Source organism: Macaca fascicularis, chromosome X (genome assembly GCF_037993035.2).
Source record: "Macaca fascicularis isolate 582-1 chromosome X, T2T-MFA8v1.1".
NCBI classification, from domain to species: Eukaryota; Metazoa; Chordata; class Mammalia; order Primates; family Cercopithecidae; genus Macaca; species Macaca fascicularis.
In genome coordinates this window covers 117,856,022-117,881,872 of record NC_088395.1, presented here as the reverse complement: position 1 = coordinate 117,881,872, position 25,851 = coordinate 117,856,022, and the positions used below count along the sequence as shown (strand labels likewise).

The 25,851-nt window shown below is 39.3% G+C and overlaps 1 protein-coding gene across 11 annotated transcripts in view; it reads left to right on the top strand.

The window, feature by feature from the left end:
• Positions 1 to 25,851, top strand: part of DCX (doublecortin) — a 125,102-nt gene that overhangs the window by 70,852 nt on the left and 28,399 nt on the right. For 6 of the 11 annotated variants that reach the window (XR_012429969.1, XM_045384475.3, XM_005594380.5 and 3 more), the window contains exons 4-5: positions 15,313 to 15,415; positions 17,415 to 17,552. Coding sequence is in view for 10 of the 11 variants with exons in the window: in XM_045384475.3 (XP_045240410.1) it covers positions 15,313 to 15,415; positions 17,415 to 17,552 (241 nt within the window). In the remaining variant the exon portion in view is untranslated. The remainder of the gene's footprint in view (positions 1 to 15,312; positions 15,416 to 17,414; positions 17,553 to 25,851) is intronic. The other 5 variants (XM_045384476.3, XM_005594381.5, XM_045384474.3 and 2 more) reach the window with 1 other exon arrangement.

Below are 25,851 nucleotides of genomic sequence, written 5' to 3'. Positions count from 1 at the left end.
TTGTACAGGTCACTGAACCTTCATGGACCTTGACATTTCATTTATTAAAAATTGGGCAAATCAACCAAATACGGTAATGAAGATAAGGGCACCTGACACATGTAAAACAGCAAAAGCTATGTAGGATCATTATGGCCCTTCACCATTCAAAGATAAATTATTTTAAAGGTTGAAAACAATAAATTTGAGGACCAATATCTCAGCTGAGATCTGACAGCCAAGATTTAGTATAACTGGGTTGCCTGGGGGAAATTCTAGAATGGGGAGAGGAGAGTCACCATTGGCTGTGGGGCTAAGAAGATCAGTGGAAAAAAATGAGTTGACAGAACATGATCTATTTGAAGAGTTTCTCATGGTACTTTATAGCCAAAAGACCAATGTAAAGAGCTTCTGAGGACCAGTCACTCTTCACCAGGCAAGAGTGGAGAGCGATTCAGTCAGATCTAGATTAGTCAGTCTCAATATGACTTGCTATAGGAATAGGTAAACTGGCTGCACAGGGGTGGGAATTCCCAGAAAATGGTACAGGTAGTAGGAAAAGAATATCAATTTTTCCCCCACAATCAGTTAGTCAACACTGTTTCTTAAGGCCCTGGGATGGGTCATATTCTGTAGCTAAGCCCCACAAGGCAAGCCAAAGAAAATCAGTGTCTTCAAGAAATGGATGCTTTGATGGGTGAAAGAGGGAGAAAGGACAAAACTCATCATAGAATGATCCAGGCACTCAAAGAAATGGTCTTTAGTTGGGAAGGGGGTTGACATTGTATTGTTTTTAGGCAAATAATCAAAAAACAAAAAGATCCAGAATTAAGTAAACAAGTCAATTTCATCTCTTATGTCTTACTCTTCCACAAGATGCAGAGGACAGTGATCACTAGTAGTCCAGAGATAGCCTTATTATATTGCAATATCCTTAATTATGAAACTAAGATTTAATTATGGGTTTTAGATTCTTCTTACTCTTGCTTGTTACTACTGCTAATAATACTTTTTAAATATGTGTGGGTTTTTTTTTTTTTTTTTTTTTGTACTTTAACTTAGTAGGGATAGAATGGTAAACAAACAGATGAGGTCTCCACTCTTGTGGAGCCTAGATTCTTATGGTGGTGGTGGTTCTAGTTTATATTGGACAATAGGTAAGACATCTCCACATAGGTGAAATTTGACTTCTGTTACTGTAATATGTCAGAATAAGTATTCTAAAAGGCCTTTTGGCTACAATATAAGTAAATTCTGAATAAATCTTAATAACCTTTTTTACATTTCTTTTTTAATAGTTTTATTGTTATATTATTCACATAGTATATAATTCACCCATTTAAAGTATATAATTCAATGGTTTTGGTATATTATATTCTTAATGTTTTTAATTTGGTCAAATATGTATAACATAAATTTTGCCATTTTAATGTGTAAAATTAATTTTAATAATTTTATGTGTACAATTCAGTGGCTTTAGTTACATTCACAATATTGTTTGATCAGTATCTAGTTCTAGAACTTTTTAAACCTTTAACACGACAACCAATTGTTACCATTAAGCAATGACTTCTTATTCCTTCCTCCCACTAGCTGCTGGCAACTTCTAATCTACTTTTTGACCCTATGAATTTGTCTCTTCTAGATATTTCATGCAAGTGGATCATACAGTCTTTGTCCTTTTGTGTCTCGTTATTTCACTTAACATAATGTTTTCAAAGTCCATGTTGTAGCATGTATCAGAACTGCATTCTTTTTTGTAGCTTAATAATATTCCATTGTATGGATATACCACATTTTGCTTATCCATTTCATCTGTTGTCTCTTCTAGCTCTGACAGTCTAAGAAACATTCCGGATTGGACACAAAAGCCAAAATTGACAAATGGGTTCTAATTAAACTAAAGAGCTTCTGCACAGCAGAAGAAGCTATCATCAGAGTGAACAGGCAACCTACAGAATGGGAGAAAAATTTTGCAATGTACCCATCTGATAAAGGTCTAATATCCAGAATTTACAAGGAACTTAAACAAATTTACAAGAAAAAAACAACCCCATGAAAAAATGGGCATGGGATATGAACAGATTTGTCAAAATAAGACATTATGTGGCCAGCAAACATACGAAAAAAAGCTCAACATCACTGATCATTAGAGTAATGCAAATTAAAACCACATTGAGATACTATCTCACACCAGTCAGAATGGTGATTATTAAAACGTCAAGAAACAATAGATGCTGGCAAGGCTGTTGAGAAATAGGAACGCTTTTACACTGTTAGTGGGAATGTAAATTAGTTCAACCGTTGTGGAAGACAGCATGGTGATTCCTCGGGGATCTAGAACTAGAAATACCATTTGACCCAGCAATCTCATTACTGGGTATATACCCAAAGGATTGTAAATCATGCTGCCGTAAAGACACATGACTGGAGTGAGATAGTATCTCACTGTGGTTTTGATTTGTATTTCTCTAATGATCAGTGATGATGAGCTTTTTTTCCTATGTTTGTTGGCCATGTAAATGTCTTATTTTGAGAAGTCTGTTCATATCCTTTGCCCACTTTTTCATGATTTTTTTTTTCTTGTAAATTTTGTTTAAGTTCCTTGTAAATTCTGGATATGAGACCTTTGTCAGATGGGTACACTGCAAAAATTTTCTCCCATTCTGTAGGTTGCCTGTTCACTCTGATGATAGCTTCTTTTGCTGTGCAGAAACTCTTTAGTTTAATTAGAACTTATTTGTCATTTTTGGGTTCTGTTGCAATTGCTTTTGGCGTTTTTGTCATGAGGTCTTTGTCCGTGCCTATGTCTTGAATGGTATTGCCTAGGTTTTCTTCTAGGGTTCTTATGGTTTGGGGTTTTACATTTAAGTTTTTAATCCATATTGAGTTAATTTTTGTGTAAGATGTAAGGAAGGGGTCCAGTTTCAGTTTTCTGCATATGGCTACTCAGTTTTTCCCAGCACCATTTACTGAACAGGAGTTGCTTTCCCCATTGCTTGTTTTTGTCAGGTTTGTCGAAGATCAGATGGTTGTAGATGTGTGGAGTTATTTCTGAAGTTGCTGTTTTGTTCCATCAGTCTATGTGACTGTTTTGGTACCAGTAACATGCTGTTTCTGTTACTGTAGCCTTTTAGTATAGTTCAAAGTCAGGTAGCATGATGCCTCCAGCTTTGTTCTTTTTGCTTAAGATTGTCTTGGCTATACGGGGTCTTCTTTGATTCCATATGAAATTTAAAGTGTTTTTTTTTTCTAATTCTGTGAAGAATGTCAATGGTAGTTTGATGGGAATTGCATTGAATATATAAATTACTTTGGACAGTATGGCCATTTTCATGATATTGATTTTTCCTATCCATGAGGATGAAATGTTTTTCCATTTGTTTGTGTCCTCTCTTATTTCCTTGAGCAGTGGTTTATAGTTCTCCTTGAAGAGATCCTTCATATCCCTTGTTAGCTATATTCCTAGGTATTTTATTCTTTTTTTGTAGTGATTGTGAGTGGGAGTTCATTCATGATTTTGTTCTCTGCTTGTCTCTTGTTGATATAAAGGAATGCTTGTGATTTTTGCACATTGATTTTGTATCCTGAGATTTTGCTGAAATTGCTTGTTAGTTTAAGGAGCTTTGGGGCTGAGATGATGGGGTTTTCTAAATTTAAAATCATGTCGTCTGCAAACAGATACAATTTTACTTCCTCTCTTCCTACTTCAATACCCTTTATTTATTTCTCTTGCCTGATTGCCCTGGCCAGAACTTCTAATACTATGATGAATAGGAGTGGTAAGAGAGGGCATCCTTGTGTTGTACCAGTTTTCAAAAGAAATGCTTCCAGCTTTTGCCCATTCAATATGATATTGGCTGTGGGTCTTTATAAATAACTCTTACTATTTTGAGATATGTTCCATCAATACCTAGTTTATTGGGAGATTTTAACATGAAGGAATGTTGAATTTTATCAAAGCCTTTTCTGCATCTATTGAGATAATCATGTGGTTTTTGTCTTTGGTTCTGTTTATGTGATGGATTATGTTTATTGATTTGTGTATGTTGAACCAGCCTTGCATCCCAGGATGAAGCCAACTTGTTCGTGATGGATAAGTTTTTTGATGTACTGCTTGATTCAGTTCGCCAGTATTTTTTTTTTTTTTTTTTTTTTTGAGACAGAGTCTCATTTTGTCGCCCAGGTTGGAGTGCAGTGGTGCGATCTCCACTCACTGCAACCTTTGCCTCCCAGATTCAAGCGATTCTCCTGCCTCAGATTCCAGAGTAGCTGGGACTACAGGGGCCCACCACCATGCCTGGCTCATTTTTGTATTTTTAGTAGAGATGGGGTTTCACCATGTTGGCCGGGCTGGTCTCAAACTCCTGATCTCGGGTGATCTGACCACCTTAGCCTCCCAAAGTGCTGGGATTGCAGGCATGAGCCAGCGCTCCCAGTCTGCCAGTATTTTATTGAAAATTTTCGCATCTGTGTTCATCAGAGATATTGGCCTGAAGTTTTCTATTTTTGTTGTGTTCCTTCATGGTTTTGGTATCAGGATGATGCTGGCTTCATGAAATGAGGTAGGGAGGAGTCCCTCATTTTCAGTCATTTGGAATAGTTTCAGAAATAATGGTACCAGCTTCTCTTTGTACCTCTTGTAGAATTTGGCTGTGAATCTGTCTGGTCCTGGGCTTTTTTTTTTTTTTTTTTTTTTTTTTTCCCGGATTGGTAGGCTATTAATTACTGACTCAATTTCACAATTTGTTATTGGTGTATTTGGGGATTCAATTTCTTCCTGGTTTAGTCTTGGGAGGGCGTATGTGTCCAAGAATTTATCCATTTCTTCTGGATTTTCTAGTTTATTTGCGTAGAGGTGTATATAGTATTCTCTGATGGTAGTTTGTATTTCTGTGAGGTCAGAGGTGATATCCCCTTTACCATTTTTATTGTGTCTATTTGTTTCTTCTCTCTTTTCTTTTTTATTAGGCTAGTGAGCGGTCTATCTATTTTGTTAATTTTTTAAAAAACCCAGCTCCTGGATTCATTGATTTTTGGGGGGGGAGGGGGTTTGTGTGCTTATCTCCTTCAGTTCTATTCTGATCTTAGTTATTTCTTGTCTTCTGCTAGCTTTTGGATTAGATTGCTCTTGCCTCTCTAGCTCTTTTAATTGTGATGTTAGGTTGTCAATTTGATATCTTTCTAGATTTCTGATGTGGGCATTTAGTGCTATAAATTTCCCTCTTAACACTGCTTTAGCTGTGTCCCAGGGATTCTGGTACGTTGTCTCTTCGTTCTCTTTGATTTCAAAGAACTTCTTGATTTCTGCCTTAATTTCATTATTTAACCAGGAGTCATTCAGGAGCAGTTTGTTCAATTTCCATGTAATTGTGTGTTTTTGAGTGAGTTTCTTAATCCTGAGTTCTAATTTGATTGCACTGTGGTCTGAGAGACTGTTAGGATTTCAGTTCTTTTGCATTTGCTTAGGAGTGTTTTACTTCCAATTATGTGGTTGATTTTAGAATAAGTGCCATGTGGTGCTGAGAAGAATGTATATTCTCTTGATTTGGGGTGGAGAGTTCTATAGATGTCTTTTAGATCCACTTGATCCAGAGCTGAGTTCAAGTCTGGAATATCGTTTTTAATTTTCTGTCTTGCTGATATGTCTAATATTAACAGTGGGGTGTTAAAGTCTCCCACTATTATTGTGTGGGAGTCTGAGTCTCTTTGTAGGTCTCTAATAACTTGTTTTTTTAATGTGGATTCTCCTGTATTGGGTGTATATATATATATATATATATATATATATATATATATATATGCTCTTCTTGTTGAATTGTTTCCTTTACAATTATGTAATGTCCTTCTTTGTCTTTTTTTGATCTTTGTTGGTTTAAAGTCTGTTTTGTCAGACACTGGGTTTGCAACCCCTGCTTTTTTTTCTTTTTTCTTTCCATTTGCTTGGTAAATTTTCCTCCATCCCTTTATTTTGAGCCTGTATGTGTCTTTGTACGTGAGATGCATCTCCTGAATATAGCACACCAGTGGGTCTTGACTCTATCCAATTTTCCAGTCTGTGTCTTTTAACTGGGGTATTTAGTCCATTTAAATGTAAGGTTAGTATTGATATCTGTTAATCTGGTCCTGTCATAATGATGCTATCTGGTTATTTTGCACACTACTTGATGCCGTTTCTTCATAGTGTCATTGGTTTCTATATTTTCGTGTTTTTGGTGTGGCTGGTACCAGATTTTCCTTTCCATATTTAGTGCTTCTTTCAGGAGCTCTTGCAAGGCAAGCCTGGTGGTAATGAAATCCCTCTGCATTTGCTTGTCTGGAAAGGATTTTATTTCTCCTTTGCTTATGAAGCTTAGTTTGACTGGATATGAAATTCTGGGTGGAAAATTATTTTCTTTAAGAATGTTAAATATTGACCCCCAATCTCTTCTGGCTTGTAGAGTTTCTGCTGAGAGGTCTGCCCTTAGTCTGATGGGCTTCCCTCTGTAGGTGACCTGGCCTTTCTCTCTGGCTGCCCTTAATATTTTTTCCTTCTTTTCGACCTTGGCGAATCTGATGATTATGTGTCTTGGGGTTGTTCTTCTTATGGAGTATCTTAGTAGTGTTCTCTGTATTTCCTGAATTTGCATATTGGCCTGTCTTGCTAGGTTGGGGAAGTTCTCCTGGATAATACCCTGAAGTGTGTTTTTTGGCTTGTTTCCATTCTCCCTGTCTCCTTTATGTACTGCAATCAATAGTAGGTTCAGTCTTTTTGCGAAGTCCCGTATTTCTTGGAGGGTTTGTTCATTCCTTTTCATTCTTTTTTCTCTAGTCTTTTCTGCATGCCTTATTTCAGTAAGATGGTCTTCCAACTCTGATATCCTTTCTTCCACTTGGTCAAGTTGGCTATTAATACTTGTGTATGCTTCATGAAGTTCTTGTGCTGTGTTTTTCAGCTCCATCAGGTCTTTATGTCTCTCTCTAAGGTGGCTATTCTAGTTAGCAGCTCCTCTAACCTTTAATCAAAGTTCTTAGCTTCTTTGCATTGGGTTAGAACATACTCCTTTAGCTCAGCATAGTTTTTTTATTACCCATCTTCTGAAGCCTGCTTTTGTCAATTTGTCCATCTCATCCTCCTTCCAATTCTGTGCCCTTGCAGAGACATTGAGATCATTTGGAGGAGAAGAGGTACTCTGGGCTTTTGGGTTTTCAGCAGTTTTTCATTGATTCTTTCTCATCTTCATGAGTTTGTCTAGTTTCAATCTTTGAGGCTGCTGACCTTTGCATGGGGTTTTTGTGGGAGCTCTTTGGTTGTTGTTGATGCTCTTGTTGTTGCTTTCTGTTTGTTTGTTTTTCTTTCAATGCTCAGATCCCTCTTATGTAGGGTGGCTGTGGTTTGCTGGGGGTTCACTTCAGGCCCTATTCATCTAGTTCACTCCGTGCCTAAAGATGTCACTCAAGGAGGCTGGAGAAACAGCAAAGATGGGTGCTCTTCCTTCTTCTGGTATGTCTGACCTCAAAGGGTACCAACCTGATGCCAGTAGGATCGCTCCTGTATGCGTTTGTCTGACAACCCCTGTTGAAGGGTCTCATCCAGTCGGGTGGCACAGGGAACAGGACCCATTTAATGATGCACTTTGTCCCTTGGTGGAGGGGGTATGCCTCATTGTGGGGAAACCCACTCATCTGGGCTGCCCTGATTCCTCAGAACTACCAGGAAGAAAGACTAAGTCTGCTGGTCTACAGAGACTACAGCCACCCCTACCCCTACGGGTTCAGGCCCACGGAGATCAGAGATCTGCCCCTGAGCCTCTGGCTAGAGTTAATAGAGTTCCTGCAGGGAAGCCCCACCCAGTGAGGAAGTATGAGTCAGGATCAGGCCTGAAGAGGCACTCTGGCCACAGTCTGCCACAGCCAGTGTGCTGGGCTGTTGGGGACACGTCTTGGGACCAAGCAGTACAGCTCCCTGGCTCCAGCAGGGGAAAAGTGTGGCCTGGAGCTATAGAGATGGATGCTGTCCTTCTTCCCCCACCCAGGGAGCTAAAATGTTTGGATTTTACTCTATCTGTGATGGGTAGACTTTCAAGGGTTTTAAACAGAAGAGTGATATTCCTGATTAAAACAGTAAAATACTACTCTGACTGCTTTATGCAAAACAGAATAGGTATTTGTGGGGCATGGGGAGGGCATGCTGCCTAGAGAACAGTTATGAGATTATATTGTAGTATATTTTGGACTAGTACTGTGACCAGGGAGAGGGAGAAAAGTGGGTCCTAATGTAAAATGACTCTCAGGTTTCTGGTTTGGGTAACTGTGTGAATTGTGCCTTTTCTTTAAGATAAGGAAGGCTGAAGGGAGGTAAAATACGGAGGAGAGAAATAAGAGTTTAGTCTTGGGCATATTAAACGTGGGATGCCTATCAGACAAGCAAGTGGAGATATTGAACAGGCAGTTGGATGGATATGCATGTCTAGAGTACAGGGGTAAGAAGGACCTGGAGATATCAATGTGTGAGTATTCAGTATATATATGGCATGTGTCTTAGTTAATTTTCTGTTGCTTATAACAGAATACCTGAAGCTGGGTAATTTATAAAGAAACATAATTTATTTCTTACAGTCCTGGAGGCTGCGAAGTTCAAGGTCAAGAGGCCAAATCTGGTGAGGGTCTTCTTGCTGGTAGGGACTTTCTGTAGAGTTCCAAGGTGGTATAGGGCATCACATGGCAAGGGGACTGAACATGCTAGCTCAGGTCTCACTTTCTCTTCTTATAAAGCCACCAGTTCTCTTCCCATGATAACTCATTAATCCATTAACCCATTCATCCAGAGCCCTCATGACCCAATCACCTCTTAAAAACCCCACCTTTCAATAATGCCACACTGGGGAGTAAGTTTCAACATGAGTTTTGGAAGGCACAAACATTGAAGCCATAGCAGTGTGTAAAGAATTAGAACTGGATATGATCACCTAGTAAAAATATGTAAATAAAAAATAAAAGAGATGTAAGACCTGAGCACTGGGGCTTTCAAATACTGGAAGTCTAAAAAAGGAAAAGAATCTAGCAAAGGATATTGAAGCAGAAGGAAATTCAGAAGACTGTGATCTCACAGAAGCAAAGAAGGAAAAGTATTTAGGAAAAGAACTCAATCAACTTATATCCAGTGTTGCTGATGGGTTGAGTAAGATGAGGCCAGAGAAGGACCATTGGATTTGACAACATGGAAGCCATTGTTGGCCTTGATAAGAGCAGCCTTGGTGGAGCAATGGGAATGGAAGCCTGATTGGATTGAGTTGAGAGGAGAATTACAGGTATGAAATAGAACATAAAATACCATAAATGTGGAAGTGTTTCAAAAACAGTAAAAATACCATACAAAGGCAAGTGCCATTGTTATTATTTCAGCACAGATTTTAGGGAAGTTCAGGGCATTGAATAAAGAGATCTGTGCCAAAAAAAAAAGAAAAGAAAAAAGAAAAAAAAAAAAGGCACTGTAGAACCAAGGAGCTTGTTGCGCAGGCAAAAATGTTGTCATAAAAAACCCACAAGAAAGGCTTCAAGATAACCCCAGAAGCATGAGTTTGATTAAAAAAAAAAAAAGTCAGGGTTGTTTCAGAAAGGTTGCTGCAGCTCACCAAGCCAACTCTGTGTCAACCTCTGACTGGAGCTGGTCCAGGGCTGGTAGGTGGGAAATGTTCCAAAATACGAGTAGCAGTAACATTTAGAAAAAGCCTCATCTGTTATGTTTACTGATATTTTATTAACTCATTTTGCAAAACTTCCCTGCCGTTCTTGATAGGCAAGGCACACTGTTGGCAAGACAGAAAAATCAGTGTGGTTTGTGTTCCTTGCCACAGTCTTTCCCTCTTCTTTACCGCTCCGGCCACTCCTCCTCATAGACACTCTCTGCCCTCCTCTTCACCCTGAATTCCACCAATAGACAACTCTATGTTTTGCCTGTGCAGAAGGTTGGCAGGTGAGTCTAGGCAATTGTGCTGTGCACAGCTTTGGAAGATCAGAATGCCTTCCTAAATTTGTTAAGAAAAAGGTACCTACCTTTGTTTTGCAATCACCTCTGCCTCCATCAACCTATATCCCACTCATTCTTCAAGACTCAATTTTTCTCTGTGAAGCCTTCCCTAGTTCATAATTATAATTGTTCTCTTTGTCTTCTGTGCTTCCCTTGCTCTTTGCATCTTTATAATAGTGCTAACAACAGCCTGCCTTGTATTCCAATTATTTGTGTAATCCTGACTTGCTTATTATGTTGTCAACTCTTTGAAGACAGGGCCCTTTATTATACATTTTTGTATCTCTTACAGAGTTCCTTTGCCCTAGTAAGTGCTTAATGTATCAATATTAGTAAAATTTAACTTTTAATGAAAATAGTTTACAAGTTAAAAGTGAGCATCATAGATAATGTGAGCAAGACCTTACTTCTTGAGAAAACATTTCTTTCTGAATAGTTAGGTAAGGGAAATTTAGAATCTACTAGCATCAGGCACGTTCAAAAAGGAACTGCCAGCATCTGTAATATGTGGATGGAGAATCTAATCAAGCTTAAATCAAGTCACACAGCGAAGTTTCTATTTGCAGCTAATAGACTCAAACTGCTCCGACACAGTGATCTGTTGTCTCCATTTCCCCATGTGTACTTTGACATTCAAGCCACTGGACTATCCATATAATCTATTGTTCACACTAATGCACAACCAAGCTGGCTTCCCTTCCCCCAACACCTGCTGTTTTTTTTTTTAAGGAAGAGCATTGAGTTAATTGTTCAATGTTAATGTGAGTTGATTTTACTGATTTTGTGCTGGAAGTTGATTAATTATAAAGGTAGGTGTCATGCCTTTGTATTCTCTTTCCTGACTTAAAAATCCAAGTATGATTCATACTGAAGCTGATGTCAGCAAGACCTTTGATCCCCGAGGATGCTGTAATGCTGTAAGTGATATTATGATGATTATTATATTTACTATTTCTGTTGCCCCCTTGTAATGGAAATTATATCTCAAAAAACTAATTTGGAAAATCATACGTCTGTAATGTTAGCTAAGGTGGACTTTGTATCACATTACCTCCATGGAATTTTAAAAAGCAGGTGTTAAGTGAGTGTGAGTTTCATCTGAGAATTATTTCTTATATTCCATTCTTCTTCTCCTCCTCCTCCTTCTTTTCCTTCTTCTTCTTTCTTTTCTTCCTCCTTCTCCTTGTCCTCCTTCTCCACCATATACTTGGTTATTAGTTACAGTAATGAATAGGAGTTTTGTTGTCCATAGATAAAAAATATACTTAAAGAAGATTATTTTTTTCAATCCAGTAAGATGTTCTAATGCATAGCAGGCATTGATTAGGACAAATACAGACTTTCCTGCTTAGGCTATGGATATGCCTTTGAAGTCAGTGCTTTAGGATGATATGTTCTTTCAGGCAACTGAGTTATTTTGTCCTGAATTGAAGCAGAACACCTGAATGCTAGTCTCAATTCTGTCATGAGTCAGCTCTGTATCCTTGGGACACTTCGACTCACTGTGCTTTGAGTTCCTCTTATTTAAGATGGAGAGCATTCTATTTTCCCAACACTGTAACAAAGATGGGGGGCTGCTGTATCTCAATAGCCAAGACATTTAGGAAAGCTGGGTATCTACATGCACAAAGTACATTTGTCTGCATTTGGGAGCCAGTAAAATGTGGAACGGGATCACACAAAGACATCTGATGCCGAACAGCTGGATTGTAGCATGATTGTGTTTGAAGCCAGCAACACCATTGTTGAGTCTGTTAGAAGCATAGGGGACTTTGCTTTTCTTAGAAGCTCCCCAAAGGAGGGGTTATCCAAAGGCTTTTCCCAAAGCCTGGGTGAGGGTGGAGAGGCTTGTGGTTGGAGGAGGGTGGGTCATTATAACAGCAACCCCTGGAGCAATATGTAAGGCATTATTGTCCTACAATAGGATATTATGGCATGTGTCTGAGATGGCTGCTTTGGAGCTTTTAGATTTTCTTCTTAGGAAGCAATTTCCACAAATACCTCCAAAATGAATGCTCTGGTGACTTTGCAGGGAAGGTTGCTGTTTGAAGCATTTACTAAATTATTTTTTATAGCTATTAGCTAGTTTCAATTTTCTATTTCTTTTTGAACTAATCTGATTATTTAGACTTTTCTTTTTTTTTCTTTTCTTTCTTTCTTTATTTTTTTTTGATGGACTCTCTCTCTGTCACCGGGCAGGAGTGCAGTAGCGTGATCTCGGCTCACTGCAATCTCTGCTCCCAGGTTCCAGCGATTCTCCTGCCTCAGCTCCCCCGCCCCTGCCCCCCTCCACCAGTAGCTGAGGTTACAGGCTCGCACCACCACGCCTGACTAATTTTTTGTATTTTAGTAGAGACGGGGTTTCACCATGTTGGCCAGGATGATCTTGAACTCCTGACCTCGTGATCCACCTGCCTCAGCCTCCCAAAGTGCTGGGATTACAGGCGTGAGCCACTGCGCCTGGCCTAGACTTTTCTTTAAAAATCATCCATTTCATTTGTTTTCAAACTAATTAGCATAGTTATGTGAAGAATAGTTTCTGAATTCGCATTATTTCTACTTTCTTGTTCCTAAGTTTGTTTATTTGTGTTGCCTTTTAAAGTCTCTAAATGCTACTCTCCGTTGTCTGCCACAATTGATTTCATCTTTCTTATTCCTACTTTTCTGTCTTTGTATATCCTTACAAAGCTGCTGAATGTTCCTGTATCTTACCTTCTTTGAATGCAGTTGAGGCAGAAACAGCCCTAAGTAAATTTTCACTATGTGATAAGCTCTCTACAAGAAACCACAGGAAGATATATTGGAAGGTATAAATTGGGCTGTTAGATTCAGAAACCTGTGATCCAACAGGGAGAACTAAGTGAGTCCTCATGAAAATACAGGCAGGTCTTGAAACAAAGTGCTAAATCCTTGAGACCACTAACAGAGGGACACTCACAGGTGAGGTGTTCCTGACTCATGACCAAAAATAAAGACAGCTAGTCAGGGTCAAAGGCAGCCTCGAATAAGAAGATATGGCAGAGGTCGGCCGGGCACGGTGGCTCACACCTGTAATCCCAGCACTTTGGGAGGCTAAGGCAGGTGGATCACGAGGTCAGGAGATTGAGACCATCCTGGCTAACGCAGTGAAACCTCGTCTCTACTAAAAATACAAAAAAATTAGCCGGGTGTGGTGGCGGGCGCCTGTAGTCCCAGCTACTCGGGAGGCTGAGTCAGGAGAATGGCGTGAACCTGGGAGGCAGAGCTGGCAGTGAGCCGAGACTGCGCCACTGCACTCCAACCTGGGTGACAGAGCGAGACTCCATCTCAACAACAACAACAACAAAAAAAAAAAAAAAAAAAGAAGAAGAAGAAGAAGAAAAGGCAGAGATCTTCAGGGTCAAGGATGTGGCGGCAGGTAAATAGTTCAGAGATATTTGGTGTATCAGAGTTAAGAACTCTGCGTTTTATTAAGCCTAGGTTCAAGATATTGGTGGGAAGTCTGCAGCTAGGATCAAAACCATGTAGCCTCTGTCACTGGATCCACTACTAGGACAATATGCAGGATGCCTATTGAACTAACAGTGCTAACTAGTGACTAGGGTCATTTGGACATGGTAATAAATAGCTTTCACAGCACCAACAGATACTCCCATCCTAGCACTCATGACACTGAATTGAAATGCTCTATTTCAATGTATCTCACCTCATCAGACTGTGAGCTCCATGAAGTCATGGCCTGAGTCTTATTCATCTTTGTCTCCCCAGTGACTGATCTATATGTAAGTGCTTTGTATTGCCAAGTGGTTAAAAGGAAAGGCTTTGAAGTTAGATAGATCTGTGTTTATTTGGCTTCATTGATTTCCACCTGGAAAACTTACTTACTGTCTCTGGGTCTCAGTTTTCTCAAGTCTAAAATAATAATGACAATAAATACTGACTTCTAGGGTTTCTTGTAAGGGTAAAATGAGATGACAGATTTGGAAGTACTTACCAGAGTGCCTGTCACAGAGTAAGCATTCAATTAGTTTGTAGCTCTGATTGTCATTCTGTGATCGTGGAATGAATGGGTGAAGGACAAGTGGGTTGAAGAAAGGTGTTGGCCAATTTGACGAGGTCAAGACCCAGGACTGGAAAGAGGCTTAATGAGAGTGACCCGCAGTCCTTCGAGTCACCTTCTCTTCTCTGGGCATCTCTTGGATGATTGAGAGGCTGACACAATAGGGATAATATTTAAGTATATCTCCTTTTGTGTAAGGCTTGCAATCATTTTGTCTGGGAAAACAGGGATTGAGTTAACCTTGGGTGGGGGATTTGTTATTAATATAAATATTTTTCTAATGTAACATATTGCTCTCTGCACCCAGCAAGCTGTTGTTAGTTTGTGAGCACCATCCCTTTGGAAAGCCATTGCTGGCAGCTTGAATGGGAAACTTAGAACAATTAGAGGTTTTGAACACTTTCAAACTAAGAGGTGGGATAAGTATGTTTTGACTCTATGGTTCCTCCAGGGATTTCCCTGATGTGCTGGACTAATTATCAGATGTAATTAGGAAAGCCGAGAAGTGGGGAGACTGCAGGAAGCACCATACTTTCCTGGGGACCCTCATCTCTTTATGCAGAAAAGGGGTTGGGGAGACTGTCTGTCTGTTGTGGAGAAGCAGTAATGCTTAGGATGCTAGCAAGCATGAGGGTCCTGGGAACATGGCTCTACCAGTAGAAACTCAGGCCTATTGGAAACAATTGCTCAGATGAAGCTTTAAGTTTTCCTCTTCTGGTTTCACAGGAAGAAATGGTATTCTGGGCCACTACCAGGTTCTTGGCCAGCTTTTAGCAAAAGTTCAATTTTTGTGTGTCCAAAGCAGTTAAGAAATGATGTCCTTTTAGAACTCATTCAGATGAAGCGGCACATTTCCACTTCTGGGTCAGCTACAGTCAGGCTGCAGAAGATTTTTCTCATCTGCTTTGGCCCAGTCCCTTGCCCTAGAGTTGGGCCAGGAGCTCCCTGTCTTTGAGGCTCTGAGAAAAGATGACATTTGTAGGGCCATCTGCTGGTTGACTTTTCTTCAGAAAAGGGCATTCCATTTGGACATGGTCTCAGTCTTACTCATGACTCAATTGAAACTACCACACTTGAAACATGGATAGACAATGGTACTCAGTGTATCATCACTCACTAGGGATCATGATTCAGACTATGAGTGTGGTACGTGTTTTAAGAAAAAGAAAACTCCTGGGAGCTGCAGATGATGGCCTAGACGGGAAGCTTTTCTCCTTGTCAATGTAGTGTGAGGTTCATTGTCAGGACCGTCATATACCAATCAGTGTTTCTGCTTTCTCCATAGGTAACCTGTCTGCATGATTTCTTTGGTGATGATGATGTGTTTATTGCCTGTGGTCCTGAAAAATTTCGCTATGCTCAGGATGATTTTTCTCTGGATGAAAATGGTAAGCATAACCACTGGGTTTTATTCCTCCATTGTTCTCTCCCCTTCTATCCCTTAGGATTTCCATGGGTGTATACGGGGTGGAAAACATCCATGCCTGATCCTTCAAGGGCTTATAATGTAAGTCTTTCTCCTGTATATTTGGATACATGGGTCGTGACCCATGTAAGACTGAAAGACTGACTGGACGTCCCAGAGTCCCAGGCTCCAAACTCAATAAAACTCACTGTCTGCCCCTATAGTGACTATATTTCTTGAATCATATATTGTGTCACATGGGATAACAGGCACAATCAGACCACAGGAAGGAATATTTTCAGTCAGAACTTGGATATTATACATATCCTTTTTTTTTCCCATTCAATATCCTCCAGCTACTTAGCTCATGATTATGGTTCCAATTTAGAGAGATTTTTCCACAGTATTCTTAGTGTCAAACCCTTTTCATACCACCAGACTTGCTGCCCCATTCGTCTGCCTTGTGATTCAGGATTGTTAATAATAAGAAGGAGCTAATCGTCTTCCCATCTCCCTTGGTTTGAGACCAAGCTCCAGGTATACATTAAAGGTTAATTAGCTCACGCAGCAATAAGGGTAGAATGTGATGCTGATGGAAAGACACATTCAGAGCATATTTCCCATTTAGGAGAAGCAAAGTGTGAAAAAAAATCAAAGGGAATTTTGCTAACATAGACTTCATAAACAACTCAAGTGACAAGAACCCCATAAGAGGTGGCATTTCTGCTGTGTTCCCTTTAGGAAGAGGCAATGACTATAGAAAAGCTAAACAAACCCCAGGTTATGTCCAATTTCCTATACCTTCTGTATCTTCAGCTCTGGACAGTGATCACTAAAGGACACCAAACAAAACAAGAAGTGAAACAAACAAAAAGGGGCTTTCTGCTTAACTCAGTTTCCTAAAATATTCAATTTACCACAAAAGCCCCTCTAATCTTTCTGTTTAATTTATATTTCAATGCACCTTTAAGTAAGAGGCAACAAGAAAGTGTTTAAAGGAAAGACTATATCCTCTACTCTGCTGTTTGATTCCCCTTTTTTGCATCACAGCACAAGGTTGGAAAAACTGTAGCAGAAAGAGCACCAAACTGAAACTCAGGAGACTTGACTTTTATTCCTTGCTTTACTAATTTCTTGTTTTGTGGCCCTAGGCAAGGGGGTTAAGTTTTTTGTACTTTCATCAGCAAAATGAGTATAATAATCCTTCTAATAAGTTAGCACTATTAGTGCCCAAAATGACCATAGAAGGGGATGCTGAGTGCTGCATAGAAAGGGTGTTCTAAAGGTGTCAGACTGAGGCTAGGGCAAATACAAAACGTTTGGCAGACTCTCCCATACACCAGCAATCTTTCTTAAGTTTTGAGTGGCAGAGTCACTGCTGGCCCATTTATTCATTAACCCCCCATAAGGGATTGTAATAATATACATAGGAAATCGAAAAGAACTCGATAAATGCAAGATGGTGGTGGTCATAGTGCTTATTTATATAAAGTGACATGATATCCATCATGTGACTATTACAACATGTGGCATGTAATAGACAGTAAGTGGTAGCTCTCTACCTCTCCTTCAGATTACTCAATGGATGTTTCATCTGTGTAGCTATAACTTCTGAGCTGTTAATCTCTAGTTCAGGGAAATTAATTAAACATTATATCAATAGGTGCTATTCTGAGACAGCTAGCTTGTCCATAAATGATTGAGTTGACTATTTAATTGCCTACTTGACCTGTTTTTGGACTCTTGCCCTTGTTTTCATAATTCAGGGGCTTAAACACCTAGTTTAGCCCAGGTGGCTTTTGAAGGTTTCCCTAATGCCTCCCTCCCCAGAACCATGGCTCCTACTAATAATAAGGACCACATTGTAGTCCTGACCCATTTAGGTCCTTTTGGCCTGTGGGGGTTATTCCAGTTTCCAGAGGCTGATAACATGCTGAGCCTGTTTTACCCTCTACTAAGCTGTTTGTGTCCTTTGGCCCCAGAATGCCGAGTCATGAAGGGAAACCCATCAGCCACAGCTGGCCCAAAGGCATCCCCAACACCTCAGAAGAGTTCAGCCAAGAGCCCTGGTCCTATGCGCCGAAGCAAGTCTCCAGCTGACTCAGGTAACGACCAAGACGGTGAGTGCTCTTTTCCTAACTGTGCACGCTGATTTCATTTATGGAGGACAATATTGTCTGCATGCAGAGGAATCAGTTCCTCATGAGCACTACTGTGTCTCCATGAAACCCTATTCTGTCAATTCAGGGACTAAAACAGTCAAACTTGTTTGGAGTCATGGAGGCACAGCTACAACCATTACTCCACTCAAATGGATGCAAACCAGAAACCTGGCCCATTGTCTATGCTTGCTGTAATGCTTACTGTCATGGTTGTCATCATTTTCATCATCTTCAACATCATGTGGCAAAAACATATTCAATTGAATAATCAAGTTAACCATAAACCTGAAACTAAAAATCAGAATCAAGAAAAAGAATATAAAAAACAATACCCCAAAGTGTCAACATGGTTGACTCACTTGAGCTTCAAATTTGACTCTGAAGTAATTAGAAGCCAAAACAAAAAGGGAAACAAGTACACTATATATATATGCCATATATATAGGGAGACAACATAAATTGTATAAACCTCACAATAGGAAATTAAAGCATAGACCAGAAAACAGAGAGATTTGCCATAGAAGATTTTATATAGTGGATAGTGAGTTATCTAAAACATGTGCTCTATTGATCACTGCCAACCCATGAACTATTTGTTACCAGTCAGTCTGTGGCAAGATTAGGAGCTTGTGTCAAATGTAAATAAACTATGCCATTAAGCAAACCATTTAGCTCAGATGACTTTTTTTCAGAGCCTGATTTTATTGATGAAGACAGCAGTATGTTGATTTGCATTCTGATGTGAACCCTATCTTGTCTTGGACCCACAGTTTGAGTGACATTGACCTAAGAGGCAATGTCTTCCATTCTTTTATACAAATATAAACAATAAAAGGCCTCAGAAGTCCAAGTTCAGAAGCTTAGGTTTATGCACGATTTGAGGTTCTTCACACTAAGGAAATTATATGTTCCAAAAGACATACATTTGTCATCCCAAGGCTCAGAGTTTATCATGAGAATTCTTGCAGTCTGAGAGCATTGGGAAAACAAAAAGCCCCTTCAGTTTGGGGCATCATGAGCAGCCTGATGGCTTTGAAATGCTTGTGCCAAGATGAATAGCCTGTACTGCCTGCCTCACGCTGCCAGGAGCATGCATATCACCAGTCATTTTTTTATTCTTGGGTTGAGGAAATTGAGGTATGAAAAGGCAGCCCAGGCTTTTAGTACTTCCATGTCTTTGCACTCCCTATTCCCCCATACCTGGAATGCCATTCCTCTAACCCATCAGCCTTTTTTGCTTGAAAGCTCCTATTCATCCTTCAAGACCTCACATAGAGATAATTGTTCCAGTGTCTGCAATACCATAGCATGCCATTCATATCTTTGGGGTAATATTCACCACACTGTGTTGTAAAGTATGTGTTTACCTGTCTAATTCCCCAATTAAATGCTGAGCCCCTCAAAGGTAATGTGGTAGGTTCATTTTCATATCACCAGTGCAGAGCACAGTGCCTGGCCCCTAGTAGATGCTCCAGTAATATTTGTGAATAAATAGATGCACAACAGTACCTATTTTACCCAACATGGTGCTAGAGACCAATCAAGCATTTAGATAATGTTTGCTGGAGAAATAAAAAATACATGTGCCTTGATGCTATCTTGTTCAAATGTACAGAAGAGCACATAAATCTATATCTAAGCAAATTCATATTGTTAAAACTACAAAGACCTAGGTTTTAACACTTGGGCTGACAATAAAGTTGGACAGTTTTTAAGCAGAGACTTGCAAAAAATACACTTTAAAACACTTGATCAAGATTAATAAAGTCTGGCAATAATTGCTTAACTAATCATTTCTTAGAAACAGCAGTAGCTATTTCTGGGATTTCTAACCTGTATTACTTGTATCTTGCTGTGAAACAAATTCATTACCCCAAAACTTAGTGGCTTAAAAAAGCCATTTTTTTTATCTCACAGTTCTGGTGGGCAAGAAATTCTAGAGTGTTTTATCTAGGTGGTTCTGGCTCAGAGTCTCTCATGTGGATATCATTAAAATAATGGTAGGGGCTGCAGTCATCTGAAGGCTCAACTGGGGCTGTAGAATCCACTTACAATATGGTTGTTGGCAAGATCTCCCACCTTAGTTTGTGATCCAAGAGAACGAATAAAGACAAGATGTATTACCTTTTGTGATCTAGTCTCCATAGCCAGCACTGTCACTTCTCCTTTATCATATTCATTGGAAGCAGTCACTAAGTCCAACCTATATTCAAAGAGAGAGGAACCAGACTCTGTTTATTAAAGGAAAGAGTGTTGAAGAATTTGTAGATCTGTTTTTAAACCACCATATAACCCATCAGTTAGAAATTCTCAGGTGGTGTCAGCTTGAAGTAAATAGATTCTCTTTGCAGACTGCATCCAATTGGTTACCCAGCACAGGTGAACACAACTACCTATAACTACACAGTTTAAATATATGTCAAATCACTGATCTCCAGAATGCCACCTACAGAATTTCCCTTCTACAAAATATGCACCTCACTGACTCTAAGGTAGCAGAGATATAACAGGAATACATTAGAATTCAATGAATATTTGTCAAATTGAAGGGAGTTATTACATAATAGACCCCAACCCAGGCTTTGGCAGGCAAGATCTGTTCTTGCTTTTTCATAACTCCTTCACTAAAAAAAAAAAAAAAAAAAAAAAAAAGAAAGGAAGAAAAAAAAAGAAACGAGGATTTATTCCAACCCACATGATAAACAGAGTAACTAATTTGGGTGTATGAGGGGAATTTGCTTGACAGATATCAGAATTACAAATAACCTCTGTTTCCTACCACCAATCTAACATTGTGTTCTCAGTTTAAAGAATTGGAATATTCATTTATATTCTGATGTTCATGAACATAAATGAAGTCAAACCCTAGTCTAGACAATCTTTATGGCAATTGCCAGAATGTTTGCGCTCATCTCAGATAATGTATCTAGAGCCTCCTCATGATTCCAACCCTGAAGGGTTGTAACATAACCAAGCCCATTTCATGGGAGTTTGTTCAGAGCCTAGTCCAAGGCATCCATTCAGTGAACATTCTGTAAGGGCAAAGTTGATCTCAGGCAAAACAGTACCTTAGCTAAGGTTTGGATTTGCTATACCCATTTTCCCCTCTCCACTTCCACCTCACTCAGGACCATTCCAAGCTGGGAAGTGGAGATGGGTAAGATATGAAGGAGGAGAGGAAGATGACTCTCTAAGAAGTCCCAGCTACGCCACTTCCTGGCTTTGTGGTTTGAGCAAGATTTTTGCCTTCTCTGAGATGTGATATCATCGTTAGATAATTCAGAATTTGAATCTCTATAGATAAGGATAATTTTCGATTGTTATCAGTTATTTACAATTTACAGAGTTGTAAAATAGCTCCCACAGAAACAAAAGCAGATAACCAGAATGATAAGCTATAGGTAATGCATACTTTTCAGTTGGCATAAATTTCTCCTTACTGACATTTGAGATTTAAAAAGGAACAATTGTTTCATAAAATGTCAGATTTTTTTAGCTGTTAGCCAGGGACATATACAGGTTAAAATACGCTTAACCAAATGATAATAGTGTTAGGTGGGGCAAACAGGCTTTGTTCGTTTCTAGGACATGGTAGTACCACCCTGTTTCCATCCTGTGTTAATCAGTCTTGGATGTGGAACTTGTGAATGGATTTATAAACCTTCATTCAACCCGAGTAACAAAAGGTTATGTAAGATAGACCAATGGAAGATTGTCTTCCTTTGAAGACAAAAGAAAGACCAAAAGTGTTCCTCTTTAGCAGGAATTCTAACCAAATGAAACATTGGCTGGGTTCAGGTTCAGTTTAAGGAATGTTTTGATGTTCTACTTCATTGGAAAATATATAGGTTTGATTCTGGTTTGAACAAGTTTGCTAGATATCTATATCTATATCTATGGGGTCCAATTAATGGTCTGATTAATAGCTAGGTTCGTTCTGACTTGAGGTTTAGTAAATTGATGCTATTTCGTCCGTAATTTGTGCTATAATTTGATTCTTTATTCCTTAGTCTTTAGACCTTAAGTTGTCCCTTTCCTGTTCTGCCCCATGAATAAATCAAATCCTTCTACTTTATTCCCTTCAAGTTCAATCCTCATTTCTGCCAATATTGAGTTTGCCCCAAATGGAATGTCTGTTGCTAAGCCCTAAACTCAAGTTAAGTAAGGATTTGGTTGTCCATATAATATTTCTGTAAGGAGCTCATTTTCACTGGGCAGAACTGATGCACTCTTAGAATCCAAATCATATTAGCTATGTCTGTCTTTAAATCAGGCCATGGAACTGTGGTAAAAAGATAAAATCTGAGCCCAGGAGGCTTCTATGGGATATTTGAAAAAAGCTTATGCAGTTCCACACTTTGATTAACCCGGGACTTGCCATTTTGATGAGCAAAGGTAAGCCTGGCTTCAGAACTAAAGAAAGACATGTCTCTCTCTGTTTCCATTTCAGCCATTAATGTGTTAATTTTTCCTTTATGTAACTTTGTCCCCAATTGAATTGAATTGAATTAAAAGGACAAAATAGCTAGTTGCTGGGAAGGAATCTTTCTCTTTCTTTCTTTTTTTTAAGGAGCCCCGAAGGAAGCTAATTACCCACCCTGGTAGGCTGAGAGAATTGTAATGTGATAATTAGTTTGCTATTCTTCAACAGTAAGTCATTGTTGTAGCAATCCAATGTTCTCCATTCCCCTTCCCCCAACTCATGTGCACCTATTTCTGAAAGTCCGATCTTTCCCGTTCCCAAACTCATAAGAAAGAAAGCCTTCTCTAACAAAATATACAGCCTTTAGAAGGGGAGGTCAAGGGACACAAAACAGCAGGGTTCATGAGAGACCTGTATCCCAGGATCCTTCTTTTCTGAACCTAGTAGGCTGCTTTGGGTTGCCTAAGATAGAGGGACTTGGCCATTCTGACCTTCCTGAAAGTGACTGTCTAGACCAGCTCTGCTCAACAGAAATAGAATGTGAGTCATAAATGTAAATCATGTATATGATTTTACATTTTCTAGTAGCCACATCTTAAAAAGTTAAAAAATGGGCAAAATTAAGTTTTACGTTTCATTTAATGATACATTCAATATATTATTAACATATAATTAATGTAAGAAATTATACATTCTTTGAAATTGAGTTGTATTTTACACTTACAACATATCTCAGTTCTGACTAGCCACACTTCAAATGTTCAACAGTCATGTGACTATTGGCTACTGTTTTAAACGGCACAAGAATACCTTTCTTCTCTAGCTAAGAGAGATTCATGATAATGGTCTTTTTACATGAATTAGATGCTATGCACTTTGCAAAATATTTCCAAATCTATTACCTCAGTTGTTCCTCATAATTGTAGTATGAATTAAGTTGGAAATGGATAATTATCTCTCTTTTTTCTTTTCTTTTTTTTTTTTTTTTAGATTGGGGAACTAAGACACAAAGTTTAGGATCTTGGGATCTTCCCAATATCACACACTACTTAGCACCCAAGAGCCAGAACGCCGCTCTCCTGACTTCTCAGCAAGCCTTATTTGCAGTGTCTCACTGACATACAGTAATATATGGGATGTCCTGTCTGGTGAATGCAAAGGTCTATGTTAGATGGTCCCTGCTTCTTGGCTTCCTTTACCCTTCTCCCATCTCCAGGCTAGGGAGGTGGAAAGGCAAGGGGTGGGTTGGTATCTGCGTCATTTTCTTTGTGCTGCTTTGAGCAAAGTCCCACAAGTAATTAGGTGCCTTTCAGTGCTACAGAGCACTGAAACAAGACAGCTTAGACATTCCTTCAGCTCCCCTAGCTCCCCTACTGGCAACTTCAAAGGGAAGTGGTGTCCTTGACAGAGCTGTGGGAAGAGAAAAACTTCCCTGGTTCCTCCCCCAATCTGATTTTTTCTAAAACCTGCTTAGAAAATGATTGGAGCAAGCAGTATGTTGGGTGCCAGTGAGCACCCCATAGTGCATGGTATATGGTGATATCTCCCTACAACAGGAGTCCTATCAGCCAGCCTTGGCTTGGGACTTGTGTTTACACACAACTGAATGAGCAAAGTACTCCTGTAAAGTATTTAGTAGTGCTAGGTGCTATGAAGAAAAAGGATGTTAAGATGAATTCCCTGCGACTAAGAAATTTATGATTTATTTGGGTAACCAGTATACATGTAAATTTTAAAAATATATTTACAAATACTTATATAGCTCCTATTATGTGTCAGGCAACTGTTCTAATCGCTTTACATGTATTAACTAATTTAATCTTTACAACAACCTTGTGAGGCAATTACTATTATCCCCATTTTGCAGATGAAGAAACTGAGGCATACAAAAGTTTAGTGACCTGCCCAAGATCACACAGCTAGTAAGATGATAGAACTGGATTTAAACCCAAGCAATCTGACTGCACAGTCCACAATTTTAACCACTGAACCATTAATGCCATGTTAATGGTAATAACTTATTTAAATGCAAAATGCATAATAGATACTGGTAGTAAGTATTATTGGAACTATTGGAGTTCATGGGAGAGAGCTCATTAGGGACTAGAGTGCTAAGAGAGAAATTCCTGGGAGAACTGGAACTTGAAGGAGGGTTATATATAAATTGATAAGGAGATGGATACTTCTGGCTGGCGGGGAAAAATGAACAAAGGGGCAGAGGTGGTGATGAATATGGCTTATCAGGGTACAGGGAGGAGGCTCTTAAATCTACCTCTCCAGCCCCAATCTTCCTTCTGGATGTCAGACCCATAATGCCTACTAAACAATCCTGTGTATATGGCTTATATGTGACAAATACAAGCTATCTAAAAATCAAAAGCATTTCCACCTCCCATCTCTTTGTCTGACAATACAATTATCATCCTTCCCAGGTTCAACACCCTGGTGCTATTTTGACTTCCCACTCATTAATCCTGCATACCCACTGTGTGCTATTGTTATCATTGTTGGACATGTGAACCATCTCCATGTGACGCGCGCAGCAGTCCCTTCCTTTCTCTTATGACCTGATGTCTTTCTTGATTATTTCACAGACTTCTTAGCAATATTTCTGCTTCAAATCTCTGTCCACTTATCCATGTGGTGTGGTGCCACCACATTTCTCATCCTAAAACACCATTTTCATTGTGCTACTTCCCTGCTCCAAAATTTTTAGTGGCTCCACACTGTTCATTGACCAACACACCTTCCCCTGCCGTAATAATGCTGAGAGGGTAAAAGGAGAGAACAGGATAGGGCCAATCATTTTGCTTTGGGGAGCACAGCAGTAAAATGCAAAAAGAAAAAAAAAAAGAAGCAAAACAAACAAACATAAAACAGAAATAGTAGGCTTCACCTAAGGAAAGCTTCAGTTATCTGATACTTGACCAACTAGCCAAAGAATTAGCCCTCAGCCTACATAGACTGATATCTCATCTCTTGTGGAATAGGATTTCCTAACTCAGTGCCTATGAATTGAATACTTACTCAATGCTAGTAGTGGTGGTAGTAATATTGATAGAAAGTACAATTTATTGAACCCTTTTCTATGTGGCAGATACTTGGCTAAGCACTTTGTGTATAGTCTGCCATGTAGTCATCAAAACAGCAACAATTGAGATATTATTATTCAAATATTACAGATGGGGAAACTGAGACTCAGAGAGGTTAAGTTAGCCCCAGGATCACAAATCTAGGAAATGGCTAAGCCAGGATTTAAAACTTTGGCTGATTCCAAAGTCTGCGTTCTTTTTACAAATTAAGAACAATGCAGTTTGTCCTAGTCCCTGCACCAGGAAAACCAGCAGTCAGCATTGACAACAGGCTAGCTCCACCAGAAACATGTTCTGTTTCTCAGTAGGAAATAAATGTTGACAGCATTGTCAACCCTGAGAAAACAATTCTGGCACTTCCATCAGCCCCCCTACAGATGTCCTCTTCTTGAGGGAAACTCATCTGTGTCAAAATATTGCAGGATTGGGTATATACATTTGTTTTGTAACAAGGAAGACTCTTACTTCTCCCCCTTATTTAAAGGATTCATAACTTCATGCTGTCCAAGATTCCGTAGGAAATAGATTTAAAATTCAAATTCCATCTTCTGAAGTTACAGTGTCTCACAACCTACAATTGAATTTGGCTTGAGAGCAAACCCTATGATCAAATCATTGAAGAACTATTCCCAGGCTCTCAGTTCTTGCTTCCCTAATGGATGGGTCTAGGGAGAGGGACAAAGGCTTTTCCATTGAGCAGAAACAATTAGCCAAAGCAGTCCACACACCCTGCCCAAGGGCT